General features: G+C 36.2%; 1 protein-coding gene across 1 annotated transcript in view; it reads right to left on the bottom strand.

Annotated features, from left to right (window-relative positions):
- Positions 1-16,102, bottom strand: part of ANO3 (anoctamin 3) — a 195,856-nt gene that overhangs the window by 36,549 nt on the left and 143,205 nt on the right. The window contains exons 7-12 of the mRNA XM_068398620.1: positions 14,832-14,876; positions 9,321-9,452; positions 7,885-7,991; positions 6,406-6,461; positions 3,997-4,118; positions 2,661-2,795 (exon numbers count right to left, since the gene is read on the bottom strand). Of these exons, the coding sequence (XP_068254721.1) occupies positions 2,661-2,795; positions 3,997-4,118; positions 6,406-6,461; positions 7,885-7,991; positions 9,321-9,452; positions 14,832-14,876 (597 nt within the window). The remainder of the gene's footprint in view (positions 1-2,660; positions 2,796-3,996; positions 4,119-6,405; positions 6,462-7,884; positions 7,992-9,320; positions 9,453-14,831; positions 14,877-16,102) is intronic.

Genomic DNA, 16,102 nt, shown 5'->3' with positions numbered 1-16,102 from the left:
TGTACAATACATTTGAATCATCAAACAATTTGATCAGACCTGAAAGTTCATTGTTTCCCTGAAACTGTAACTGAGGAAAGGAGAGAAAGATTATGACAAGGGGCAAAAGGCAGTGTGAGAAGGGCACTTGCTCTGGGAAAGAAGGAAGGATACCACCAAAAGGGAACAAATAGGCTTTATTTTCAACTTGCTTGTGGCAGTCACAGATGAACTACACAGAGTGTCTTTCCTTTACGTAAGGGGCAGGGACTGATGGTCTCGTGATGGGCTGAGATAGGGTCCCAGCACAGGCTGAGATATATGTATTTATATATATTTTTTAACATGTATATATATAAAGAGCCACCTGGTATCAGGACAGACTCTGGCCATGGAGCAGAAGCAGGTACTTGTACATGTCGTAAGCAAGACAAACTAGTTCCTGGATGTGACATCATTATGTATAACCCTCAAATCATTGCTGCACAAAACCTATGGCTGGCATTCCAAGCAATGTTTGGCTCTATGGCAATGTACGCTCGTGTTTTGCTTATTGCTTCTCTGCTGAAACTGCACTGGATCTCAGTGGAAAAAGAAGAAAACGATCGTTTTCTGCCTGCAGTCTCTGGAGAGGGGCTCAGGGCAGCTCCCTGCACCCGAGAGGCGAAGGGACATCCCTGAGGAAAGCATGCTTCTGCAAAATTGGTTTGATCAATCGGTAAGTTCAAATTTTGTGGTACACAAGATAGATGAAGAACAGTTTTTTTGGACAGAATTTATCACACTGTAAATCAACTCTTCCTAACATTCACTGGTTCCTAATAACAGGTGTTAATAGGGTGAAACCTGTTTCACATGAAGTAGTATTACACTGAATAATACTGAATTTGGGGCAATGTGGCAGTTATGACATTGCCATAATGCCCTGGCACAAGGTTTAAATTCCTAATTGCCACTGGGTTTCCCGAGTCTGGATTTTGTCAGAATAACGTACCCAACTGTTTCTTCCTGATGGCTGCTGAACATTACATTTGCATACTGCGGTAGCTGCAGTGCTCAAAATCAAATTATATATTTTAAAACTGTTATGAATGTTTATCTAGCAGTTCGCTTTAAATGACTGCAGAAACACTAGATAAATGATCTCACAGTCCCAGAATATGGCAAGAATAAGAACATTTAGGTTGTGCAGTCTGTCTGCCTGCTAATGGATGACTCCTGTGTGCTCTAGGTAGAAGGTTTCTGTCTAACCCCCCTAACCTCTTCCAGGCTAAGTAAGAAAATATGGCAAGGAGCAGCATCTGTTATCATTGGCCCTTAGAATTAGTTAAGCACTTAAAATCTACATACATTTTATCAGGCCAGTCACAATCAGCTCTGTTCTTGAATCCGTGTCTCACAGCAGGTCTTACTAACTTGGTCATGGCAATGCACTGATACGACAGTATTGTGTCACAACTAACCAGAGGGACTGGGCAGATTCACACCATCAAAGGCAGAGAGGACCTTCTGCCCAGAATTAACACATCTGGATTACAGATGTTCTGGGGCTGCCACAGAGCACACGGCTGGGGCTTCTGTATTAACCCACCCTCTGTCAGAATTTTGAAATGAACACTGGCTAATGTTAGCTATAATACATAACTACAATCCTAATAGAGAGAACAATATCCTAAAGATAGTATAGTTTCCTGGATGATAAATTTATTGCATTTAATTGCATCTAATACAGTTTGAAGTTGTAAAGTCTCTCAGGAGTCTGCAAGCCTAAAAAAGCCTTAATTACAGCACTGTAGAATATAATAACTCACTGTGAAAGAGAAGATAAAGACAATTCCATAAAGAAAATGTAAAATAGTCCTGCTCAAAGCCCAAGAAACAACACTTCCTGTGAAATCTGACTCCAAGTATACTTACAGTCTAAGCACCCAAACTGCCTGGAACAGCAGTTGCAATTGCAAGAACACTGATACTGTTGTGTCTCATGAAATCTAATGGAAAACTTTGTAATAAGGGTGAGTCCTCTGAAATAGTTCCTAAAAATACAGTCAGCACTTAACTTGAGCACCCTCATCAATATTTCTAAATTGACATAAGCCCCTCTCAGAGTAAAATCACAACAGTGGGAAACTTGAAAACTAACTTCTTTTCATGTGCTTGTAATCTCCCTGAAGCTGGGTCTCCGGGCTGCGGTTTACACTGACATAGTTAAAGATTTTGTTAGACTCAAAGTTTGCCACTATTACCACTGGGAGAAAAAAAAGGCATAGACAAAAGTAAGTTGAAGTTTAGCAACTGTATTACACTCGAAGTTATAGACAAGATGGATGTAAAGAGGGAGTATGTCTGACTGTTTTTTCATCCATTGGCCTTGTCTAGAATGACAACCATTGCAGTACCTACCACATTAGGATCGGTACTTGCTGTTTTTTCCTTACAGACAGAATGGGAATCGCTGTGATGCAGTGGTAAGGGCACTTGCTATGAATGGTACACATACAGCTTGATGCAAAACAGATATACAAAGTGGATACACTTGACTGAAGAAGCCAGTGTGCTATTTGGTTATTTTTACATGATAACCATGTCTGGAAAGCATTTATAAGTATAATAATGATCTAAGTTGTGCCAGACTGTTCTTAATTTTCAACAGGCTACTATGTTTTTAAATGCTCTTTTACCTTACTTGGCTGGAATCCATTGTAAACAATCCATAAAGGAAAACGAAGAGCCCAACCAGGGCAGCAGGAATAAGCATTCCAGTATACCACCCCAACCAGGCAAAATACAGTCCGATTTTTTCACCAAAATATCGCCTACATGAAAAGGAAGCAAATACATTGTTTAAAGTTAAAACTTATGGTGACCTTTATCTATCTTCACAGTAGTAGAATAATTCTAACGAGGAACTACCATTACAAGTTTATGGTAAAATTATTGTCAGTTTAATGGATGTTTTATTGCAGGCTAGCGTAACATTCTAGTGACACTAATTGCAGACCTACCAGAACATATATTGTCTAAGGATATTACTGAAGTGCTCTGTAATTTTCATGTCCTTGCAATGACTAAGTAGATGTACTAGTTTCAACATTATTAAATGTAGGACATTTAATTTGCGTGCAGAGAGAGAGAGAGAGAGAGAGAGAATTTCTGGAAAGGGATAAAGTAAGTTGGTATGACCTAAGTATTTAGTTATAAAAAGTATTTATGATCGATAATCATGTAATATGACATATTTCGAACTATAATTAGAGAAAACAATGAATTGAAAACACAAAGTGAAGATTGAGCTCTAATTCTTCAAAACTTCAGTATCAGTTGCTAGAAGAGATGAAGTAGCAGCGGTCAGAAAGTCAGTCATGGATGATACTATTTGGTCAGCACAGAATTGTCCCATGGCACATGTTTAGCTCCACAGCCTTCAGTAGAACACTATTGGGCACAATGATTGCTTATGACTATCAGATCAGGAATAAAAACTGACAGCAAGGAAAAATGAATTATTGGTATTCCATGTCAAAGATGAGGAAAGCATGAAACCCAAACATCACAATTATTTAACTTCAATTACATATATTTCTCTGCTTTACATTTGGTAATCTACGACACTAATTATAAGATATATAAACAGAAGTTTATTTAAATCCACATGGAAGCATAGCAATTAGGTTGTATTTTCACTTCACTGGATCTGGTAACTCTGACTGTTCTTGTGGGTAACAGTCCTTGCTCTCAAAGGTGCTTTCATGAGGGGCAAGTGTCTCTGATCAGCAGACCATGTCATGGGTTTGTATTTTAAGTTTCACACTGCAAATTGTCAAGCAGCTGGATCTATGTGCCTTTTATGCACAAAAGACCACACAAAGGAAGCAACTTAGAGGATTCCAGTTTTATCTGATAATATTGAATAGCTAAATGTTGCAGGAAAGCACAAGGAATTTAGCAGTACAGTTAACACACTGTTACCAGGTTGTTTGTATCACAGAAACAAGCTACTCTTCAAAGTACTAATACCTGATTAAATCGAGAGGTTGGTATTTGTACCACATTCCCCACCGTGCCCAACGCTCATATAAAAGGTGTCTGTGATTCTGAGCTCCATGTGTTTTGATGGGATGTCTGCTTTTGTGGCTTCCCTGAGAAACATGAAGAAATAAAAGTATATTAGTAGGCACTATGGAAAATATATACATTTCTTAGGTATTTGAATATAATTTTTAAATGAGGTGTTCGCTATTTTTGATAAATAGGTCTCATTACGGACGCCTCTAGGACATGCCATCTGGAGCTAACACATAACCCTGACAGAAGAGATACTGTTACATATGCTTCTGAAATGGACAGTTTCTCTAAATTAATAGAGCCATACTAGTACAATACTATAAAGAACTACTCAACTCCTTACACGGCTTCAAGTACAGTGTCTCTATTTCACTAATATATGCTTATTTGTATGCTTTCACCTATTTCAGTTTTTCAAAACTTTTCGTGAGAAGTTTGCGGTATCTTTTTCTCTCCTATAAAACTTTATAAATTTCTGGTATGTAAGCTCAATTCTCCTCTCCCAGACATTTTCTATGACTTTAACTCCTGTTTAAAAGTATAGAAAAACATAGTCCTTCTGTGGTACATATTTTCTAAGATGATGGAAACAACAGAACTGGCATTATTTTGAAGCTATACAGGAATCTCAGAGGCATTAGAAGCAAAACACAGAGTCAGTCTGACCCAAAAGGAGTCCCTCCAGGCTGTGCCTGACATTTAAAGACTGCCTGACAGCCTCAAAGAATAGCCTCATGCTCAGCAGTCAAAAGGTAACTCACAGATTTGCTTGAACTATCCTAAGCAGAATCTCTTGTATTTGTAATTTTACACCAATTCTGAAGGAGGACATCTCCTTTAGTTGAACTTTTTCCCTAAAAAAAGACCCCACCATTTGGTTGTGGTAAGGAAAATCTTACATCAAGTAACTGCAAGTGAGCCAAATAATTTCTTGGGAGGAGAGCAGAGTTCCCCAGAGCAGTACTTCAGAGTCAGCAATCAGACAGATTCTTGACCCTGGTAGATCCATGTAATTTAGCCATTTAGATTTCTATCATATATTTGAAATCTTGAGCATTCCCTGCAACTGAGAGAACACTATTTACTCGCTGCAATCTGCTGACCCTCTGGTTTAAGAATGAGTTAAAACCAAAGCTAAACATAGCAGAGAGTCCAATTCTACTCATTTCTCATTACAGTCAGCAAAGAAGCGTACCAAAAATGTCAACACAGAGTGTGACCTTTGCAACGTCTAGGAACACCTAGGAACACAACATCAACTTATCCTCACAGTCACCTGGATGAATGACTGCAATGCATAAAGCATTACCCAGTATGGCAAATTTTTAAACCTTTTTTTTTTACCCTGCTTCTTTCTGCACTGTTTATTCCTAACAGAGTTCAAGTCTCAGCATTCCCACTGGGACTGAATTTTCACTCTAATTTGCTCGTATGATAAAGAAAAAATAAAAAAAGAATAAAAATTGAGAGTGTTCAACCACTAGCCCTTAGCACCAGTCAAGCAGCAATTAAGGCAAGAGTGGCTTAAAAATATGACATCATTAATCTTAACTGAAACTTTGAAACTGTAGCTTATGCCACAACAAAGGAACATATGTACATAAAAAGGATAGGACAGCATGGTTTTGACAGCCAGAGAAAGCTTCACAGGTTTTTCTGGTAGTATGGCCAGCTTTTCCCTGAAGTCAGTAATGCACAGCTGAAGTGTTAACAATGATGTTCAATTATTTATCTAAAATACCCCTCTATATTCCTGGTATTTAATTATTAATACCCTACAAAAAAATTACTCTCAGCAATTTGTAAAGTTTGTCTGAAAAACCCTCTGAAACCAAATACAAGTTTTTCATTTACTTCACAGTTTTACAGGCTTCAGCAGACTTTAACCTACTGAAAACGATATCATCAAGTAGAAGTTATCCAGAACTATTCAGAAAAGACTAAATGGGAAATAATTAATCAGTTTCCCTAACTGTGATTAAGTGCACATGCTATTAGAAAAACAGAACATTTTGTAGGTGGCAGGCAAAAATAATTTAATACAACTAATTGAAACAATTTGGAACAACTGATATTCTCATTAAGAACTCCACAGGCAATGATCGGTTCATAAAAATAAAAAAAGAATTATAATATTCTAGTTCAGCAAGAAAATGCTCCAGGAAGTTATTATAATACATTATGCAAGAAAAATTTTAAAAGCCAATATTAAAGCAAGAGCTATAAATAAAAAAAGTCTCAAAAGATTACTTAATGAAATTAAAAGTTTGCAGGACAAAATTAAAAATAAAGTAGGACCTCAAAACATTTGTGCAAGCTTTAATCTAAATATAAATACAAATACAAAATTAACCAGGTTACCTCATGTGGTGGAAATGCTGCTTCATATGTTCCATTATTTAGTAATCTATTAATACCTAAAAAGATAAGAAGCATTAGTTCTGATATCAATTTTTTATACACATTTAATTTCAAGCAGTGCAAGTTTTCAAGTTAGGTATTCAGAATTTAGCTTGGTATTAGATGCTCAGGAAGCTGCTAACCATGACAATAATCAATAATCCCACCAACTGGTTGTGCAGGTCCTGCTGATCCCTCGAGATTTCTGGCTCTGTCGAACTACAGCAGCTTTCTGAGGGCCAATGTCTGCAACCTTTCTCTCAGGGTCAGGTGCTTGTGCCAGATCAAGTGTGAGAGGACAGTTACATTCCTGTTGTATTCATCAGAGCAGATGATACAGATTTTACAGGTGACCAGATGATCTGACATACACAGAGAGTGGTATGGACAGACAATCCTTGAGGTAGCAAAACCTCAGCAGGGTTGAAAGTTAACCTGTTGTTATGTTTAAATATAAGCCAGCTGAAGGAGTTGTATCAGAGAAGTGCTCTGCACCATACTGGCTACAGCGTTTTGGCTCGGTTCCTAGAGTCTTCCTAAAACCAGATTTGTTGTGCTATCAAAGCACATTATAAAAAATACATAATAAATAACCGTTAATAATAAAAAGATTCAGTAGCCTGTAAGAGCACACCCATAGCCAAGAGTTTCCCCAATAAATAAGTACTTATGACAGATTTTAGATTTGTCCATTCAAATATATAAATTACGCTGAACTAATCTCATAATGAAAGTTGTCATCATCAGCTTCAAAGGCATTAGATTTGAACCCTTGTTTTCTTTTTTTCTTACTACTGCTTTTCTTCAGAAACTCAAGCAACAACTTTCTGTAATTTCTATCACCTTCATAAGTATAAGGTTTTAATATGTCTATACATATTTAATTCTTAATTTAATTCCTGCAAAGAAAATAGGAAATCATACATACATCCCCTGTTCACTGCAAATGAAAATGAGTTGTTAGACCTTCTTAAAAAAAATACTATAATAGCAGTGTTGATACAAACTGAATTTAGTCTTCAGATCAACTGTCTCTGAGCTGCACAGAGGCCTCAAATAAGTTAAGTGTAGCTCACATTGATTCTGCTGGACTGGAACTGCTCAGTAGTAGCAGAACTACTAGGACCAGTCCTTGAAAACACTTGACAATTTTCTGAGGTATATGTTGTCTTTATTGTGACTCTTGATCACATAAAGTTATCATAATCTCCACAATTTACTTTAAGTAATGAGTAATTAGGTGAAAAATATTGCCAATTTTCACTGAGTTATTTAAGAAAATAATTTATGTGATATTCCTTCAACTCTGTACTGAGTGATTAAAACAATCTCAAGGAACGGCAAAATTAATTAGAGTTTACTCAAATGATACTTTTTCAGGCAAGTAAAGATATAAAATTTTTATAGCTTCAGGTTAGGAAAAAAATACAGCATTCTCACCCATTTTGGATTTTCCATCTTCATACTTAGTTCTCTGTAACATGTGATGCACAATTCTACTTCTCGTGGAATTGCTGAAGAAGCTGTCTTTGTTGTTTATCGTAAAACTGTTAAAATAATGAATGTCTCTTAGTATTCAAAACAACGCATGGTTGTTGAAACATAGCTGCTCAAGTGTTTTCTTCTTACAGTGTTTTATTGGATCTTTACTCTCCTTGATTACTGCACAAGATATAAGATTTTACATCCCTAGAGCACCTTCTCAGGTCCAATAAATTTATCATCGTCACAGATTACTGTTGGGCAACTAAAACTAAATTCTAAAATATCCTACTATTCTGTTTTGGATATAATTAATTAAAAAAAGATCTTCAGAAGCAGTGGTTGTTCTCAAATTCAAGTTACTTATGAGTTAGCAGATGTCTGTGTCATGGAACTACCAGAACTACTATTTAGGAAAAAAAAAACCCAAACAACTATCTCCATGCACTGGACACCTGAGTAGCAGCTCACAAGCACCTTCCCTTAGAGAATCCTAGGGTGGAGCCAAATAAAGCATCCTTTCCCAGATGGCTCTGGATTCCAGACACCAGAAATCTGACATGCAGGAGCTTTTGCCCACTCAGCTGTGCCAAAAGTGACACTATTACAGTCGATAACATCAGCTGAGTTGGTTGAGAAATAACACCAGAAGCAGGTGATTGATCCAATGCAATATAATCAATTACTGAAAAAAAAAAAAAAAAGATAATACAATATTTCCAGGGTAAAGTCAGTCCACTAGCATACAGCTGCCTTATCCTATGTAGTCTAATTCACACTTGTACTTTAAATGAACTTTCTCTCCTAAAAGAATTATCACAAAATACTTTAAAAATTAAGAAACAGCATGAATTTTAAAATCTAACTTTTTTGATCCTGAAAAAATTTATGGCACAGTTTACCTACATCACCATCAACACGCTGATTTGAACACATAGAGTTTTTATTTGGTGTAGATACATTCACACTTTCAGAGACAAAAGCATTTTTAAAATGCAGATCTGAGAAGAAAGAAAAAAACATCACTGGTTTTAGCTTGCCTCCAGGTTCAACAGCTGTCTCAGGTTTTGCCTAAGTAAAATTCGTAATTAAGGAAAGCAGATTCGAGCAAGTATTTGCATTTTGTAATGTAATGAAAACCTTCTAAGCCAAAAAGGCAGCATGCTTTTTTCAGTCAAATTTCTGCTTATACCACTGAGTAACTATCAAATAGCAAGTAATAGAGAGTAGATTTTGACTTTAAGAGAAAACCCATAGAAAATATCAAGTATGATATTGGGTATTTGCCAGTGACCATCTGTTAACGGCTGCCTCTATGGCACTTGCTTAGAAGAAGTGAGAAAATAAAAAATCCTTGTGGTCTCTGGGGCTGCCTTTCCAGTTCCAGCACTTACTGGTGTATGCGTGCACGGCTAAAGGGTGCTGTGTAGCAATCTGTCTCTTCCAGATCAGGTAGGGCCTCCTTATCAAGCTTCATTGGGTTTCTGGGCAACCAACTCTTCAGCTCTCTCATATTCCTCTGCAAACTGAGACAATAAGAAATCAGATTTACATGCTCTCACCTGTTTGTTATTTCTATCTCCAACACTGCATATTTAGTCACATCATACTAGAAATGAAATGAAAGCAGGAAATTTCCACATTAACTAAAAGAAAATAAGGAGTTAAAGAACAAAATTAACAGTATTTATTTGTGATATAACTTGCATACTTTATTCGAGCACAACTCACCCTAAAATTAGTGGGATTATGGTTTGAGATGGGATTGCAGTATTGATTCCGGGGAAAATAAGTTTCCAAGGTAGTTCATCTGGCAGAACTGTGGATGCTTGTGCTTTACTCAAGAACATATCTAATTACTTTCTCCAGCCCCCACTGTGCAAGGTAAGTGTAACTCTTCCTCCCTCCCTTACCTGGCAACTCGGACACTAAAATTCATAAAATTGAAAGTAAGTATAAGACTGCTCAGGATCAAATTTTTATGGTTTTTTTGATTTCAATAAAGCCTTCCCCTGCAAAGTTTTCCTCAAAATCCAAGGGCTGATACTGCCTTACAAAACAGTATACCTAAACATGAAATAAAGGATACATTATACAGATATGTTTATACAGTATTTAGACAAAAAAACCCTTCCTGCAGTTCCTAAAAATTGACATTTTAAAACACAAACAGAACACAATTTTTGTAACCCCAACTAGATTATATACTGGTAACATAAAGGGCTTTCTTCTACTGGCAACTTGCCTAAATAGTGTCTCAGGACATGGTTTATACAGGGGTAGATCTAGTGAAGTGCAGTTAATTTCCAAGCAAATGCTAGAATTTACCTCCTTATCACTTCAGTTTTGCACCCCTTGCTGACCTATGTTTTTTCCATATTCAACTGCCATGGAATATGGGTATTTAAGGAACAGGTCTCATATTAAATGAGTGCTATATTATGACACTATAAGCATATCAGAGATCCAGAAAAAGTCTAAATTTTAGAAAAACATTCCCTAAATAATATTTTTTTTCAACAGGATTTGGGCCTTACTCAGTGAATATGTATGCATGATATATAAAGCATATATATCTCATATCCACAAAAAGTGAAAAGCTAAGTATCAGATTTTTTTATCTGAAGTGAATACTTAATTGCCTGTGCTAAGCAGAAGCACAGCTACCCATTTCATAATTAAGAGTAAGAAGTGATGACACAGTCAGTTGCTCTCAGGCAGCAAAATGACCTTTGTGAAAACGTACCTTTTATTATCAACATCAGCAAAAAAAGTTCTACCCCTATTTGGCACAGTGTCACACAGAAATCTAAGCCAAATGCAGGAACAGAATTTTACAGACACATTTAAAATTCTCAAAATTTTCTTCTTGCTATGTATTGCCAAGGTATTGGTGCACACTCTATGTAACTGGTACAGCACTTGAGGGACACCACTGTTTGACACTAAGCATTATGAGCCAAAGAACATAACTACGTTCATAAAGTTGAAACACAGAATACGGTTCCCAGGCAGGTGCATCCCTTAAGTGTCTCCTTTACTCAATATCTTACTGTGCAAGTTGATTATCTTTACTGGCTCCAGTGGAAGTTCTCTTGGTACAAAGTTATAGAGTGTATGTAAGTACAGTTTTAATTTTATTCTCTTCATATTTTTTTCTGTTGTACACATACTGATTTTTTTTTTTTAGAGTCAAAACCCAGGCTTTTCTTTAATGAGGAAAATATGCAGATGCATCAGGAAGAACAGGAAAACAATGCATCTGATTTCAGACTTTTCATTATGAATGTATTTTAGAATTTGTTACGTAAAAAGCCTTGATCATTTTCCCCCTCCAAAAATCTAAAAAACTAGTAGATCATTTATATCTTAAAAGAAATTAGCACTTTTTTAAAATTAATGTCTGCTCCTTTCAACATGCAAAGTAATGAAGAACAGCATTGGAATAAATTAAAAATTATGTCCACATTACATTTGCAATTTCTCTTCCGAGGCAAAAAGTCTTTATATCTAAGGTGTGATTTCTTTCTCATTACATCGCTTGGTCACTCCAAAGCATAGTGCCTTCAGATGGCATAGAATATTTCAACGGAAACATACATCCACCCTTGTACAAAAATAATCCAGCAAGAGACAGCTCTTTTCTTGGCTTATGTTATTTTACAAATAAAGAAGAAACTGAAGGTTTACAGAGCTTTCATTCAAAGCGATAATAAATTTCAGAGAAATTTTTGCCTAAAGGCTAATAAGTATTAGTGCTCTTACTCAGAGTGGCTTTCTCGGTCAAAAGTAGCAATTTATATGGATTCTTCACTTAATCTATTCGGTGTAGTCTATCTAATAAGAGCAAAAGCAGACAGAGCTGGTCTGATGAAGTCACTCATGAAGACAGGAGTTCATGCAATGACATCAAAAATGTCCCAGTGGAACAGTGCTGCGAAGATGTGGGCAGCACTTCAGGTAGGCTCTTATTGAAACCACTCCAGCTGGTGCTATTGTAGCTTTATGCACCTTGGACTATGGGATATTATTCTGAAACACATATATTTTATATAAAAATTAACATTTTATGAAGATGCCTGTAATTTCAGCTTTGCTCAACTTTCACGCTCAACTGTACTGTTACATTTTATTTGCTTGGTTGTTCTTTTTTGCAGAACTAGTTTAATCCAAAACCCCTTGCCAATTATGTTTACTCAGCAGACTGCAATGCAAAGAAACAAAGTATAAGTGAATTGGGAATTATCTGGTCAGACTCATAGAACGAGATGACCAGCAGAAGTTGCTCAGTTCAGGTATGTGAGGTATTTTTGACAGCAATCACCACCCAGTATTTTGTTTGGTGTTTGCACCTCTCATGTATAGACAAAAATACACAAGACTGTGGCCAGAATTGTCAACCATATGCCAAGAAGTTACTTAGCATGGTACTACGTTTTGTAATGGGAAACACGTTATGGTTGACAGATTCAATATATGGATGCAATAGTCATCAAAAAAAAGGAAAAAAATGATACTATATTTGTTTGATGGAATGACATTAACAATTTCACTTCAGTGTGCAGACTGAAATCCAAAAGGTTTTAGAAGTCCCTTTGCCAAGTAGGCTTATTGCAGCTCACTTGCTATACAAAGTCGGTTTTGGTTCTCTATCCTTAGAAGTATAAATTTATTTCAACATTTCAGTGGGCAGAGTGCAGCTGCAACTGTCTTAATTTTCTTTTCTTCAATGTCATTCTTAACCAGCATGAAATCAGTGTGTCTGATACGGCAGATACGAGACTGATTCATTAGATTATTCAGTCTTAAATCTGGGAGTACAGACAACTTTTGATACCCACACTATTTACTTGCATGTCCTACTTCTAACAAATTCCTTTCCTTTGAAAATATTTGTTGAAAGCTTTTCAAATATTGCTTTTAAGGAGTATGATAAAATTATTTTGTAGTGTGGCCCTATGAATAGAATTCAAACTTCACAGGATTAAGTACAATGTTAAGGGGTTTTGTTTTAAGGTATGTAAATAAAAAATAGAGAGATACCACATAGCTATTACATAGAAGAAAGAGTATACCAGTAAGCACTACATTTATCTTCTGTCTTTTCATCATGCTCCTAATAATCCTTTGCAGACGTTTAAAAGGACATTTATAGATACATACATCTACCATATAACCACCTCAATAAATTCAGAGAAGTGTACATGCCACAGAAGGGTCTAATATTCCAGTGTTGCCTCATATTCTTAAATTACAGAAACTCTACAGCCTTAAAATTTTACCTTTGATATACAAAGATTTTAATATAGTTCCTCTTTAATATAGTAGCTCTTATAAACTCCACTTAACTTAGAAATATTAATGAGAGACTTGATAAATTACAGAGAAGGAGTTAAGTTTGAAAAGTTGTAAGATGCAAAGAAACAATGACAGTAGTAGGAGTTAAAATAGTGAGATGTGTATGACAGCAATTTTAGTTAGCTTTCATTTTTAGAGACAGCCGCTTTTTCTTCTTCACACTATTCCTTTGCGCACTAGATTGTATAAAGTGGCAGAGAAAATATGCAGGAAAATATTCAACCCCAAATTCTCATAAGTAAAAACATTTGTCTCAAATGAAAAATCAATCTGGCACAGAAATTGCTTATTACTTTGTTCACAGGTACTGTGCAACTTTAATTACATGTTTCAGACATCTGTCCTTCTAAATAAAGAAAATAGATTTATTTAATATCTAGGACTCACCAGATTACAGATGAAATGAGACAATTTTGCAGTAAAGCTTGTTGATTTTGCCTTTGCATTACAAAGCACATCACTTACATTTTTCATAATGAACACTAAAATGGAGCAAGCATGTGAATGACTGGGAAGAGGAAAAACGCAGTTGTAAATTTATGTTATAGATTGTTTTATTTCAATATATTTGTCTGCTTATATATTTAAAGTTTCCTCACTTTACCATTCAACGGTGCTTTGTCTATTTTTGTTAGCTGATCGTCTTGCAAAATGATATCATGAGACTACTTAAATTGTTCCTGAGAAATAATGAGAGCTCTTCATCACCTAAAGTAACAACAGGAGAACCTAAATCAAATGTAATCTCATCTCAAGACCCATCTCAAGAAAACCCGTGGTAGAAAACTGTTTCAGGAGATTTCCCTGATGTAAAAATTTTCCTATCTTTTCTGTGGGTAATTAGGATTTACACCACATCATTATGTCTGACTAGAGCAATGGGGAGTGATTACAGCTCAGTGTCCCTCATTCTTGCTCCCCAGCTCCCCCAGGCTCTTTTGCCCACTGCTGTGTCCTCTCGTACCCTTCTCCTGGCTGACAGAAGCAGCAACAACAGCAGCAGCCGCCGCAGGTGAGGTTTGCGTGTGTCTGCCTCCCAGAGAGTTAAACAGCTTTTACTGCAGTGTACAGGTTATTCCGTCAGCTATCAAATAAAAATTCAAACCGGCCTTTGGTGTGTGGCATTGACTTAGTCCTGGTCACCAGGACACACGAGAGAAGTTACGTTTGCATGTTTTAGGAAATAGCTGACTACCAGAATTCGAGACATGCACTCGAAAGTATCTCCCATGCTATAGAAATATACCTTGGTAACAGGAGACATAAATGCAGAGATGGCTCCAGTATTAAATGTTTGCTGCTAGGATAAGGCCATTTTTTTTCCTGGCATAAACACTTTTGCATTTCTAAAACGAGAACTGGCAAAGCTTTAAAGTACTGCATCTTGTTACAGACGAACATTTTAACACTTCGAGCTAACATATTTTGAGGTTTCAGGAAAATAATCTAATTTTCTAAGTTTCCTGGATAAATTTACAACTGCGAATGGATTTTCTTTAGCAGGGTGACTATCTGACAAAATTAGAAGCTACACATCACCCACCAACCTGCCCATGGTTTTGCTCCTCCAGTCAGTGTAATAACATTTTTTCCTGAAAGAACAGCAAAAATCAGCTGAGAATTATCAAGTAGGAGACAGTTGAAAAGGACATATACATTATAAAAGAACACTGGACATTTTAAAACAGGCATTTTCATAGGCAGAAAGGTGAAAAACACTTAAAAAGGCAACTGAAATAGAGTAAGTCATTAAAATGCTGTGATTTCACATATTTTCAAGTTCAAAATTTGTTCCTGAGTCAAAATTAAATTTTAGATTTGTAGCTAATAGTAATAATAGCTAATCAATAATTCATTCATAAGACACCCATCAGACAGGGTTCAATGGTGTCATGCTAGTATTCACGTGGTCTGTCTTAGCTTTTATTTCATGAAACATTTTAGAATCATTAACAGGCTATTAAATGCCTTATGCACTCTGTGCATTGAATACTATAAGTACTTAACGTCATTAGATATTATCTTAATTCACTGAAGTGCGATACTATCACCTTCCCTTGACATTTTGCATCCATGTGAAGAACAATACACAGCCCTAAAAAAAAATCTAAGAGTACTAACTGTAATAACTTTTATGTTAACAGTTCTTTTCTCTCCACCCTTCACCTGCCACAGCAACTTAGAGAAACAAGACCAGGAATTCCCAGTAAGGTCTTCTGAGAACAGTTATTTTGAAAGGTATTTGCTGCAACGTAATATTTTACACATCTAGTGGCATTTTTTCAGGATTTTTTCTGGCCTCCTCCTATCATTTCATGTCACATTGCAACTACTCAGAGGCCTCGATCTTGCAGATTCCTTGGGGTATCCGTATCTTTACCATGGCACTCATCTGGGGACAGTGAAGTTCAGCACCAGGGGCTTTGCTCCTCGCTTAGTTTATCTTCTACTTAAAATTTGTCTAAATCCTTTCTATTTCTGCAAGGTTTATTTTTTAGGAGGAATTTAAACAAGCTTATTTGGATACATCAATATAAAAGTTTAACATTATTTTCAGTCGATATTTTATCCCCGCTTCATTCTAAGACACACAAAAATGACAAAAATGATACTTTCACTCTGGATACTTCTTCATCACTTCTTAGCCTAGAACCATACGTAGTTAACATGATTTGCAACTGCCCATTCTGGGCAGTATTTGAGATTGATTAAAGTACGTTACTTACATTAAAGTAACAATGAAATGAATACATTACAAGGATTGGGAAGAATTGCCTAGAAAATACATGGCCATTGGAAAACTATATATCTACCAATC

Source organism: Nyctibius grandis, chromosome 4 (assembly GCF_013368605.1).
Source record: "Nyctibius grandis isolate bNycGra1 chromosome 4, bNycGra1.pri, whole genome shotgun sequence".
In the NCBI taxonomy this organism is placed as follows: domain Eukaryota; kingdom Metazoa; phylum Chordata; class Aves; order Nyctibiiformes; family Nyctibiidae; genus Nyctibius; species Nyctibius grandis.
This window is presented reverse-complemented; position numbering and strand designations above follow the sequence as displayed.